The sequence below is a fragment of the Malaclemys terrapin genome, chromosome 3, assembly GCF_027887155.1.
Source record: "Malaclemys terrapin pileata isolate rMalTer1 chromosome 3, rMalTer1.hap1, whole genome shotgun sequence".
Classification (NCBI taxonomy): domain Eukaryota; kingdom Metazoa; phylum Chordata; order Testudines; family Emydidae; genus Malaclemys; species Malaclemys terrapin.
In genome coordinates, this window is record NC_071507.1 from 191,241,336 (window position 1) to 191,254,951 (window position 13,616).

General features: G+C 42.5%; 1 protein-coding gene across 1 annotated transcript in view; it reads left to right on the forward strand.

Moving 5' to 3' along the window:
• The window catches only part of SPATS1 (spermatogenesis associated serine rich 1), a 71,946-nt gene extending 71,146 nt beyond the window's left edge, over positions 1 to 800 (forward strand). Inside the window, exon 9 of the mRNA XM_054022901.1 lies at positions 650 to 800. Coding sequence (XP_053878876.1) covers positions 650 to 800 — 151 coding nt within the window. The remainder of the gene's footprint in view (positions 1 to 649) is intronic.
• Positions 801 to 13,616: the final 12,816 nt, after the last annotated feature.

Genomic DNA, 13,616 nt, shown 5'->3' on the forward strand with positions numbered 1-13,616 from the left:
TTTCAGTGGCACTCACACTGCCCGGGTCCTGGCCACCGGTCCGGGGAGCTCTGCATTTTAATTTAATTTTAAATGAAGCTTCTTAAACATTTTAAAAACCTTATTTACTTTACATACAACAATAGTTTAGTTATATATTATAGACTTATAGAGAGAGACCTTCTAAAAACATTAAAATGTATTACTGGCACGCAAAACCTTAAATTAGAGTGAATAAATGAAGACTCAGCACACCACTTCTGAAAGGTTGCCGACCCCTGATTTACGTAGACTCCTACTCATAAGATAGCCTTTCTATTTCCCTGATCATACTAGTAGCTCTTCTCTGCACCTGGTCCAGTTTGAATACATCTTTTTGAACCCAGGTGACTAGAAATATACACAATATGCTAGCTGAGTTTTTGCCAGTGCCTTCTACAATGTCATTAACATTTCCTTATCTCTACTCTAAGCATCCCATCAGATCGCAAAAGGAACCTTCCCCTGAATGCTTCACACAAAAGCTGCTTTAATATTTAAATATATGCTGATGCTGTAATGTTCCACTGAGTCCAATTTGGTTTGGTTGAGACCAAATCAGGAAAGCCACTCTGCTGTACCGAGAGAACTTTGCAGTTAGTTAACTCATTTGCATTTCTCCTTTCCTCAGCATACCTTTCCACGTGAAGGAGAAACAGCAGGAATTGGAGAAAGAAAGGAATGATGTGAAAAATCTAGACAGATGGAAGCCAGCTCCAACACTGCTTCAGGCTTTGGGTGCTAGTGTATTAGCACACCGAATCAGACAGCGTGAATCGTAGTGAAAAGTTCTTCCTAAAGAACCATTTTGTAAGCCACACATCCCTGGTGACATAACATACATGTGTAAACAGTGCTGGATGTAACTTCTTACGTGGATGGTCTTTTTAATGTGTTGTAGCAACCACTGTAGATATCCTGTTTTCAGTGTTGACTTTGTATTGGCTTTTTTTCATGATTACACCTGAACAGAAGCCCAAAACTACTGTCCCTCTGTCAGTCATTCGAAGTTTAGCCAGGTATCAGAGGACCAGGCACAAAAATGTGTAGTTAATACCAACGGACAGAATAGTTTTTTTGTCCCATGTCATGTTACTTTCTTCACACTGATTGTTTCCATGGAATAAAGCTCTGTGCTGGAGTGATAGCTTCTATTTGTTTGCCCCAACGTCTGCTCAGAATGATCTTGTTGATATAAGCCAAAGTTTACTTAACGGGCCTTAGAGCTTTGGGTGCCTCAGGATTAATTTGAGACACCAAAAGTTAAGGTACCCCAAATTAATGTGCACTTCTGAAAATCTTGGCCACAGTAGTTAAAATGCTGATGGTATCTGGCAGACCATCTACAGCTCACTGCTGAAAGTAAGCAAGGAGAAAACAAAAGCAGCTCATGTATTTGCTGTCTAGAAGGAAGAGAAGTGTAACTTGCAGAACTCAGAAGCAAAATGATCACTGTAGTGCTGGTTGTCTTCTGGATTTAAAGGGTCAGCTGCCAGGAGAGTGTAACCCAGATGAGCCCCCAAAAATGTAACCCTTCTGCCCATCTAAGTTGGCAGCAACAAGGGCCGGGTTCCGTTTCAATAACGCAATGCAAAACCATCTCGAGCCCCCACCCAGTGACCTGGGACAATTACATACCACCCCCTGGGTGCCTTTAAGAGGCAATACTTCCCCTCTCGCAAGCACGGAGTCTGAGTGTAGCAGAAAATGTTTAATAACATGAGGTAAACAACATCAGCATTAAATTGGAAAAACACCACAAACAGGATTCATAACACAAACCACGAGCAAAAAAACCCACCCCCCAGCAAATTGGGCTGTGTCCTTTCCCTTTGGTTCTTGAATCCAGCAACCCAAAAATCACCCAGAGTCCCCAAAGTCCAACACCCCCAAAGTCCCAAAAGTCCAACAACCCCCAAAGTCTCTGTCCCTGGTCAGTGCAGCCCCAGAGTAAAAGGGGGGCACGCAGGGTGTTAAGGGGCACCTTACGTGATCCGAGGCTGGCCGGCTGTCTCTCCGTGGGGTTCCGCCACAGCCTTCACCACAAGCCAGTCCATTTCCTGCCGTCCCACAAACTGCTCCGCTGTACGAGCTGCTCCAACCGTCCCCGCAAGGCTCCACACCACTCGCTGCTCCTCCAGTCATCCCCACAAATTGCTCCACCAGTTGCTTAGCAATATAGCTTCAGGCTCCCCCACTACTTAACACAGCACTCAGTGATCTCAGCTCTTAATAACTTTAGCTCTTTTGTGATTTCAGCTCTTAGTGATTTTAGCTCATAGTAGGGGAGCCCCAGTGCTAGTGCACCATTGGCCCAAAGTGAACTCAGCTCAGCAGCCTGTAACTAAACTCCTAATGGAATCAAAGTTAGCTCTGACATCAACAGTGGAGAGAGGAGGTAGTGCAATTGGTGTTTCAAACCCTCAGAGAGGGGCTATACCATCAGGTACAAATACCTGTTACCATCCTCTCTCAACTCCTTGGCTTTTGTAACCCATGCCCCTTGTCAAGCAAGTGCTACTTAGGTAATGGTGAAGGACTCACTCAGTCCTTCTGTCATACAACAGTTCCACTGGCCTTGATTCACAGAATCAGGGTAACAAAACTTTATTCTTCCTGCCCCAATAACAGAGAAACTGGGGATCCCATACCAGCCAAAGTAACCACTTTCAGTTGCTGTTGTTTCATGCCAGGCGGGTGGGTGTGCCTATGCAAACAAGATCAGCCCCTGGAATTCTTTTCCACACTCACCATAATTCACCACCAGATGTCAGGGTAGAACTCATCCTGACTCTGCTTACATCATGCTGGGAAAGCCTCCTATAAAATGGCAATGCTGAGTGGCAAGTTCACTGATAGGTAGTAAGTCAGGAAGCAAAGCAGATACCTGAGGGTGTAAACTAGTATTCTGAAGACTAAGGATATGTCTACGCTACGGGCTTAATCCAAATTTATATAATTCAAATTTTGGAAACAGATTGTATAAAGTCGAATGTATGCGGCCACAGGCTGCATGAAAGAACAGTTTGATGTTTGCAGAACTGGAGCATAATGCACTGTGTACATGAGCTAATTTAATTTTTCTTTTGTGCTTCTATCACATTTTACTATCCAGATTCCTTTTGGAGCTCAGTTGCTTTCTTAGCTTGAAGTTTATCCTCCCTTCCCATCAGTACAATTCAATTCTTCTAGTATTAGTATTTATTAATACAAATAATTACCTAATCGCAAGAGTAAGGCTGAATACCCAGGGCTAAAATTCTAGAGAGAAATGCTGTTAATTTTATAAACCATATCAAAGATGCTTGAGACTCTGTTTGGAGCTGGGCAAATACTCATTCCTACCCTGCACAGTGTTCTAGTCCTAAATCTCTCGGGAGCAAAGCCTGACTAAACTGTCAGTTTTTACAAATGTTGCTCCCTTTTGGCACAAGTGACTAGTCAAAGTTCATGACCCTGGGGTGTTTCAATTGAAAGTACAAGTTGGTGGAGCCTGGTATTTTCATGGATACCATCTTGTTTATTTACAAGGAATGTACAATGTTCCTGTGTGTTTGAATACAGAAGGAATCAAAAACAAAAGGAGCAGAGTCTTAGCTTACTGCCCTCAAACCTCTTTAGATAACACCAGACCCCCACGCTTTCTCTCCAGCTTTTTCCGGGTCACATTGTGCTCACATGCTCCTGCTGAGCTTTCTTACCTCTTCCTCTCTCTTTTTTCTTGTCTGTTCTCAGTATTTGCGTGATCTCTTCCCCCACCCCCGCACTCAACCCAAAACAATACTCACCCAAAAGCTCGATGGTGGGTTCACACACACACACCTTTTGTCTTAGGTAGGGGCTTATACTTAGTTACTTAGGATGATTTCATACCTATTCATCTCAATGGGGTTTTAACTCAACCTGTAACAAGGTTTCACCGTGTCAGAACACAGCAGTTTTGTGATTCATGCAAGGAGGGGAGTAGGATTAGATCCCTTCCTTCCCCAAACTCACTTCACTTGTCGTGTAGTTAGAGAGGAGTTAATCTAAAATAAACCTGAGTAGTCTGAGTTTTAGCTCTGTCATGTTCAAGGTCCTACTTGTATAGGACTCCATAAAGAATCAGTGGCTAAGAGCCCTGCGGCCCACTTGGGCACTTTAAAAGGGCCTGGGGTAGTGGCCTGGGGCCCCCGGGACCTTTTAAATCATCAGGGCCCCATGACAATTGCCCCTTTGCCCCTGTCAGTGGGTCTGCCCCTGCTTTAGGTCTCATCCTGATCAATAAGAGTTAGAGATTGGCTTGAATCATGATGTTTATATCCCTTCCAAAATTTTTGTTCCTATTATCACCCTCTATAGTCCTTCCATCCATGTAAATATCTAATCTCTTTTTTAATCTTGTTAAATTCTTGGCCTCAACAAATTCCAGGGGCAATGAGTTCCAAAGTCTAATTACATGTGTGAAAAAGTATTTCCTTTCATCACTTTTGAATTTGCTACCTTTTAATTTAAAGGACTGTTCACTTATTCTTGTGTTATGAGACAGGGAAAACATAAGCTCATGATCTAGCTTCTTTAGATGTTTTATAAATGTTAATCACGTCATAGATTCATGAATTTTAAGGACAGAAGGGACCATTATGATCATCTAGTCTGACCTCCTGCATAACACAGGCCTTAGAACCTGATCTAGTTATCTCTGCATCAAGCCCATAACTTTTGTTTGAGCTATAGCATATTTTTGGAAAGATATCCAGTCTTGATTTAAAGATTTCAAGGGATGGAAAATCCACATCCATTGTTAAGTTGTTCCAATGGTTAATTATCCTAATTGTTAAAAAAAAATTGCATTATATTTCTGATTCAAATATACCCAGCTTCAGCTTCCAACCACCAGCTTCCATTTTGCTTTCTTCTGTTAAAGAGCTATCTATATCCGATAACTTTTCCCTATGTAGGTATCCGTGGACTTTGATCAAGTCACCTCTTAACCTAGTCTTGGATAAACAAAAATAGATTGAGCTTTTTAACTCTCGCTATCAGGCATGTCTTCCAGTCCTCAAATCATTCTTATAGCTCTTTTCTGAACCCTCTCCCGTTTTCCAACATACTTTATGAAGTGTTAACACCAGAACTGGACACAGTATTTCAGTAATTGGCTCAGTGATGCTATATGTAGAGTCAATACCATCTCCCTACTCCGACTTGATATTCCCCTGCTTCTATATCCAAAGGTCCCATTTGCCCTCTTACCTACAGCATCTCACTGGAACTCATGTTCAGCGGGCTATTTACCAGCACCCCTGAGTCCTTTTCAATGGAACTGCATCCCAGGATACTGTCTCCTACCTTGTAAATACGACCTTCATTCTTTGTTCCTAGGTGTAGGACCTTACACTTAGCTGCTTAAAAACACATGTTGTTCAGATGAGCCCACCTTACCAAATAAGGCAGATTAGTCTGTATAACTGACCCGTCCCCATAATTGTTTACCAGTCTGCCAGTTTTGCCACGGACTTTAGTGAGGCCAGGATTTCACATTTAGAGTAGCACCTTACTCCATGCGTAGCACTGTAGTCGGTGGGACTAATCATGGAATAAGGTGCTACGTAGAGTGAGCAAGGGTGGCAGAATTCAGCCTAACGATGAAGTTATAAGAAAATCACATTGAATCAGGTATTATGATTATTTTGAGGAAATGTGAACTCTAGAGATTATTCACACAATATTTGAGGAATTCAACTACATTTCAGGCAAAGATGAATATTAGAATTAATTGAGCAATACACAGTAATACTCAGTTAAATAAATACTGATATTAAATCTAGCAGCCAATCCAGAGACTTTAAATGTGTGTGTTCAACAGTTTCCAATTTAGATGCTGAGCCATTTCACCACTTCTCTTTTATATTACCCATATAAACCAGAGCTACAAGGTGCTTCGAATGAATGGCTCATGAAGGCAGTCTTTGGGATTCGCAAAGGGTCAAGCAAAATAACCCAACTTCTTCATCTGACTTTGCACAATTGCTTATGCCACTTTCCAGTAAGTAACACTGTACATCACACTAACCTTCCAGCTGCTTATCTAGGAAGTCAAATGGCTTTTCCTTTTATTTCTGCAGCAAAATAAAAGAGAATGCCACATGCAGAGTAGAGATATGAAATCTTTGCCATGACTATTTTCATTATTATATTCAATTAATAAGTAAGGACATTACAGATATGTGATCAAAGGCACTACCCTATTTGGGAGAGGGCAGATTCAGTAAATTTTATCTAGTACTACCAGCTCAATACAAGCCTGCATCCATGACAAGCTCTATTGTTCTTTTGGGCGATAACACCGTTTATTAGTCATGTATAATCAGAAAGGACTTTTTTTCTTTTCTTCTCTAATTTAGAAGAGAATTATGTGCTGGTGGAAGAACAGTGAAAACATTTCCTGTTTATATAGGTGTTATAGATGAAATTATGTAGCTCTGTTCTTCCTTCAGAAATGTCAACCTCTTCTGCTGATTCTTTCCAGCAGAGCTGCCAACAGTCACTAGCTCAACAGAAAAACAGTGCTTGAGGTAGAACATTTTTTGAAGGTAAAGCAAAACGGGACAGATTCCAATCTCAGTTACATGGGTGTAAATCATACATGTTCCAGTTGAACACTAGTGTAGCTGAGATGAAAATCTGGCCCAATGTATCTATTTTTGACTGCATACAATGGGTCAGAAATGCCAGACAAAGAACAGCGCCAAGAGCAGCCATGGGATCAGGGTGGCAACTCCACGATGATTGCACCTAATTGTTCTAGAGCTGAATGTGCTCAAATACCTCTCCAACGTCATTGCACCACGACCCCCTTCTGACAACAAAAAATACTGTAGGACCAAAGCCTGAGCCCACCCGAGCCCCTGCTGCCCTGACTCGGGGGGTGCCAAAGCCCAGGGCTGCAGCCCCAGGCAGGGGGCCTGTAACCTGAGCCCTGCCATCCTGGGCTGAAGCTCTCAGTCTTCAGCTGTGGCCCCAGCATGTCTAACACCAGCCCTGGCGACCCCATTAAAATGGGGTTGTGACCCACTTTGGGGTCCCAACCAACAGTTAGAGAACCGCTGCTCTACCCTGAAGTGCTTACCTTTGAAAGGGATGATTGCATCCAATACAGACAGGCAACCACAGAAGGATGCATGGTCTTCATAGCTGGGAGGCTTGGGTATATATATTATAATGACAAAGATAAAAACTCTACCTGTAAACTTGAGTTAAGGCCCATGACAGGTCATTGCAGTTAAATACGGGTCAGCTAGGAGGCAGACTAATACTGGCTTTAGCCTCAAGCCTTTTCTTTCTTTGCCTCCTACTTGCCAGATGGATGAACTGTATCAGGCATCAAGTGAAAGTGCCCCACTGGAAACTTTACCTTTGGGGAGGAATAGATGAGTCAGACAAATGGATACAGAGATGCAAATTGTTAATCTGCTAAATCACTGGTTGGAATCTGGCTGGTGTCAGCATCATCTGAAAGTCATTCCCTCCTAATGTTGTGGTGCTCAGATTCTTACATTTTCCAGACCACTTCATAAGAAAGAGCTCACTGCCAACCTCTTCTCCAAAATCCCTAGGCCTCCACTGCTTAGTTATCAGAAATTCTGTTGACCAGTCCTTAGAACTCTGGTGATCTATTGATCACAATGGAAAACTTACTGATCTAATGACTTCTGGAAGAACTACTGTTTGGGAAATGAGTTGGTAGTCTTAGGCCTGGTTTACATTAAAAAGTTAGGACAATCCAGCTACATAGCTCAGACTGTGTGAAAAATCTGTACCCCTGAGCCATATAGATAAGCCAGCCTTACCCCCAATGTAGACTGTGCTAGGTCAATGGAGAATCCCTCCTTGCGGCATAGGTAATGTCTACACTGAAGTGCTGTAGCAGTTCAGGTATAACCAAGCCCTTAGTGCCTTTCCTTTTGGACATACTGTAATCTATACAAGTAATGTTACTCAATTGTGGAGATAAATGGGAGGATGGGTGGTCAGAGTAAGGCTAAGATTTCGTCATGGGTATTTTTAGTAAGAGTCAGACAGGATGCAGGCAACAAACAATAAATCATAGAAGTCGGAGCCCAGCCACGTGGGACTGAAGTTGCGGATGTCACATAAAATCACGGAATCCATGACCGACTCGTAGCCTCTCTCTGAGATGATCTCTCTGTTAAAACATGTCCCTTGCACTACAGCACACCATCTCCATGGGGGAGATGTTGTTATTCACACTGAATTTCCACATGCAGATGTTATCAAAATACCGCATGAATACCAGAGTTATGAATTGCCCGTCAACCACACACCTCATTTGGAACCAGAAGTATGCAATCAGGCAGCAGCCAAGACCAAAAAAAGCAAATACAGAACAGTACTATGTTAAATGTAAACTACTAAAAAAATAAAGTTTAAAAAAGTTTTGACAAGGTAAGGAAACTGTTTCTGTGCTTGTTTCATTTAAATTAGGATGGTTAAAAGCAGCATTTTTCATCTGCATAGTAAAGTTTCAAAGCTTTATTAAGTCAATGTTCAGTTGTAAACTTTTGAAAGAACCATAACGTTTTGTTCATAGTTACAAACAACCTCCATTCCCCATGTGTTCGTATCTGAGGCTCTACTGTATACACAGGGGGAAAGAGTTAAGGGGCAGTGTGAACCAGTGCTATCATCATGCAATATATTTAACAGAATATCAGTGCAATTTATGATATGCTAGAGCTGTTGTTGACCACGCCCAACAGAAGTATGCCTGGACAATTTGTGTTGAGGAAGAAGTTGTAGCCCAATTGACTATATGCTACCTATCATTTTAGGTCCTTATAGGGCCCCCATTGCCATGTTATCTGAGCGCCTACCAATCTTTAATGTGTTTATCCTCACAACACCCCTGGGAGGTGCTATGATCCACATTTTACAGATGGGGACCTGAGGCACAGAGAAACTGTGAAATAAATAGGACTTAGGTGCCCAAGTAACTTTGAAGATCTGGGCTTAAGTGACTTGCCCACCATCACAGAGGAGGTCTGTGGCACATTAGGGAATTGAATTCACGTTTCCAGCTAATAGACCCTACTTGGTCTCAGGGGCAATGCATGCTGCACCTTCTCTAAAGGGGCAGTGAGGCCTGATAGTAAGCATTTTCAAACACAACCTCTAGCAGCATTAGGAACAGGAAGACCACGTCTGGTCACAATACACCTTCCCCTCTCCACACAGGACTGCCCCATCTCCAGACACCAGGACCTGATCCTGCAGCCTTTAGTGACATGGAATTGCTGAAAGCAGTGAGGGGTGCAGGACCAGGGCCTCTAGTGTGGGGCCTTATTTTCCTGCAAAATAAAATGCAGTGCATAGTACAGCAGGTGTTCTGGAAAACAGAATGTATGGGAACTCTTTAAGGGCTAGATTCTCTGTTGGTGTCAGAGTAGCTCCCCGGTCAATGAAGCTAAGCCAATTTATACCAGCTGAGGATGTAGCTCCACAGCCTTCAAACTCGCTCTTCGTACAGGTAAGAAATTAAGCTGCATTTCCCCCCATGTCTACTGGGAATTAGGATAGCAATGGGACTGGTGGCCACAAATGGCTGCCTACTGAATGGGGAAAGATTTGAAGGATGGTATAATGCAGTCTGAGGGAACAAAATATCAAAGCTAAGGGACCACAAAGCAATTTAGGAAATAACCAGCCCTCACATGGTAGCTGCTATTTGCTTTGTTGGTTAGGTTTTCCTCAAGGCAAATGTTTCCTATTAAACCTTGAGAAAGAGTATCATAAATTCAATATTTATTAGTATTTGGCACTCTACTATCCTTTCAGTAGAAGCAAGAAAATGAATCCTGCTGACCACTGGGAAGTAAGCAGCATTATTTTGAAATGCATCAATATTTGGATTCTCTCGGCTGCCTTGTGTCAGCAAGGCGGATATTAGGTTTGGAATGAAGAGACGTGATTCATTTGCCTGGGCTCATGGTACAGCAAAGTGCACCATTTGCTCCTTATGTAGCACTTGTGATGAAATGCCAGGGTTATATTTAGGTGCGATCTGTCCATTTCAGGCTGTGCCCTGTTCCTTTAAGAATTTGGAACTTTGCTGAAGAGGTTCAAAGGAATCCAGCGGGGAAGTAGAGTGTGGTCCCGGGAGGGCTGTTGTCATGCCCCAGCAAGGGAGCAGGTGTGAGACTTGTGCAAGCTGTGATTGTTTTATATTAAGTTTGTAAAACCCCCGTTAAAACCACCCCTGCTCTGAGAGCATAACAAAGTTGCATTTTCAGTTTATCCCCCACTCAGTGAAACAGTTTGATTGAATTGAAACCCCATGACAGCAGAGCCACCTCTGGGGCAAAATCTGGCACCAAACAGCCCACAGCAACACAATCTTTAGGACAGGAAGAAAAGAATATTTTGTCAAGTTGAAGTTGCCAAGTGAACATAGGTAGGCAGACTGCAGACACACTGTCAGACTACTTAATGCAAGACATCTATGGGAATGTCTACATCGGTGAGATTTACCCGAGTCTCTTGCAAACTATAAGACCATAAAATAAAATTAAAAATAAAATAGTTGTATTGTGGTAGTGCCAAGGAATCCCATTTTTCCAGGCACTCTGCAAACAGAATATTCCTGCCCCAAAGAGCGTGCAACCACAGGGCGTGTCTGCACTTAAAATGCTGCAGTAGCTGCATTGCTGTAGTGCTTCAGTGAAGATGCAACCTACACTCATGGGCGATGTTCTTCCAGTGGCGTAGGTATTCCACCTCCCTGAAAAGTGGTAGCTAGGTTGTCAGGAGAAATCTCCAGTCGACCTAGCACTGGCTACACCAGGGGTCAGGTCGGTTTACTGTGCTCCTCAGGAGTGTGGATTTTTCACACCCCTCAGCGACAGTTATACCGAACTAATTTCCTAGTGTAGACCAGGCTTAAGTAATCTATCTTTCTTTAGGACAGGAAATGGAGAATACCTGGCTCATACATATACAACACCCATTGACTATTTAGGACACAGCATTTTAATTTAGCCTCTAAAATACAGTACTGCTAGAAAAAGGTGTGTCTGGGTATGCATCCATCATTGTAGTATCTAGGCAAAAAATTATTTAAAAAAGACAATCGGCATTGCCATATTAGTCTTTTGCAGGCTGCTGCTATGCCTGTATAACACACACAGGAAAAATGGCTTCTTCTTAATCCATTGCATGACTTGCTTTTGAGTCACTGTGCATAACTTTATAAATTGTGCAAAAAGGGATTTGCTCCCCAAAGGATTATTAATGTAAGCCTTCAAATGAGGGAGATGAACAGCAGCCCCGACTGACCCTAGAAAGCAAGTGTCAAAAAAAAAGTGCAAAAATGTTTTTTTTTTTTTTTAAAGTTCAGCAACATATAACTTTAAAAATCTACTAGTAATAAAACCAAGTGGACTCAAGTTAATACATATTAATGATGACTTATATGAAGTAATGCACAAGGGGCTAAAATGGAAAGGATAATTTAAAAAGGGTGATGTATATATGTAATATTTTGACATTAGTTCAAAGGCTCCTTATGGATGAGTGAGATCACATCAAAAATGCATGAACATCTCTGATGTTATATGCAGTTTCTGGTTGAAGTCTACATTAATGATACTTAATGTTAATGCTTTCTATGTCTATGCTACTTACTGGCAATTATTTTCCTTTTCCTAAAATTGCCCAGTGATACTGAGAATGTGATCGCCCCATTAGTATTAAATCAGTTTCTGGCTCATTGTTGCTATTATTATTTCTACAATGAATTAATGGTATATGCTTGTTATATGTAGGTATTTCGTATACCAAGTACTGATTATTCCACATTTAACATGAAAACATCTACTTCCAAAGGAAGTACTGTACAAGTTTTAATTGTAAGCAGTGTATAAGACTCTCCAATTCAAATGCAGGTCAAGTAGCAGGGATCAAAACGCTGTTTTCACATACATTGCATTTGAACTGCTGACTGGAAAAGGCTTGAGTGGCTTCAGACCAATCACTTTAACCATCTCACCTCTTATGTCCAAGACCCTCTTGCATCCACTGCCATAAGTGCATGCAACCACTTCCAACCCAGTGGAGTTGCATCCCATGACACCAAGTTGGACTTGGCTTCTAGTCTCTGATTTCTCAGCAGGCTATTCCAAGCCTCAGAGACTGACCCCACAGGCCTGACACAAGGAAAACTCCAACTGGTCTTCCAGAGTCCACCTTCTCTGACCATGAGGAGCAGTAACGTAATCGGGGGCTTGTGAGGGTTCATTCTGAAATGTTGCTGCCAGTCAGGAGGTGTCTCCAGAGCTTCCTTTCTATCCACGAACACCAATTTGTTCATCTATCCAGCAACAGCTGTTTATAGGACCAGTTGAGGAGTGAGTCTCCTGACAGAATTGGGTGTGTATTGAATGCTAAAAATCAGCTCCCTCCAGCAGATGTCACCTTGCTCTGCCCGTCAACTTCCATTTTTCTCTCCCCCCCCCCCTTTTTTTTTAAATACCCCTGAATGGATGTGGCAGGACTAAAGTCCACTACTGCCTAGTCCCGTGTAAGCACAGGAACTAGGGTGTGTAGGATGATCTCACCCAGTTCAAAGGTGTACTTAGTATTACAAAGAACAGCAAAAATGGGAGGTGGTTTAATGGAGAAGGTGCTGAATAGAGACTCAGAAAACCTCAGTTTTCTTCCCAGCTGTGTCACGGATGTGCTGTGTGACCTTGGAGAAGTCACTTCCCCTCTCCATTTCCCTTTACCTATTTAATGGGTCAGGACTGTTTCTTAACAGTAGGACTGGAAGGGACCTAGTCCAGGCCCCTGCACTCAAGGTAGGACTAAGTATTATAGACTATCCCTGACACCTAATTGTCTAACCAACTATAATATGTGTTTGTTCAGTGCCTAGTCCACTGGGGCCATCAATATGGTTGGAGCCTTTAGAAACTGTTGTAGAACAGATAATAAAAGTAGTAAGAAGCGAGACTACCCCAAAGTTCCTGCTAACTGACAGTGAGGGGTACATCTACACTACACGGGGGAGTCGATTTAAGATACGCAAATTCAGCTACGTGAATAGCGTAGCTGAATTCGGCGTATTGCAGCCGACTTACCCCGTTGTGAGGACGGCGGCAAAATCGACTTCTGCGGCTTCCCGTCGGCGGCTCTTACTACCACCTCCGCTGGTGGAGTAAGAGCGCTGATTTGGGGATCGATTGTCGCGTCCCGACGGGACGCGATAAATCGATCCCCAAGAGGTCGATTTCTACCCGCCGATTCAGGCGGGTAGTATAGACCTAGCCTGAGGAAATATTTGCTTCTAGCACTTAAGTTGTTAGACAGATTGTTCCTCTTGAAGTGGGCTCTTTTATATACCTATGGGAAGCTACCCAGCAAATGAAAACCTGAAAAATCAGCATAGTGTGAATGCTGAATTCCAGCATGAGAAAACCAGAGGTTATTCAACTACTATCACAGATTCACTTGTTCAGATTCTGATTTTACTAGTGTAAATCCAGAAAACCTATTTTATTGTATTTACATCAATGTAACCATGGGCAGAGTCTAGCCCAAAT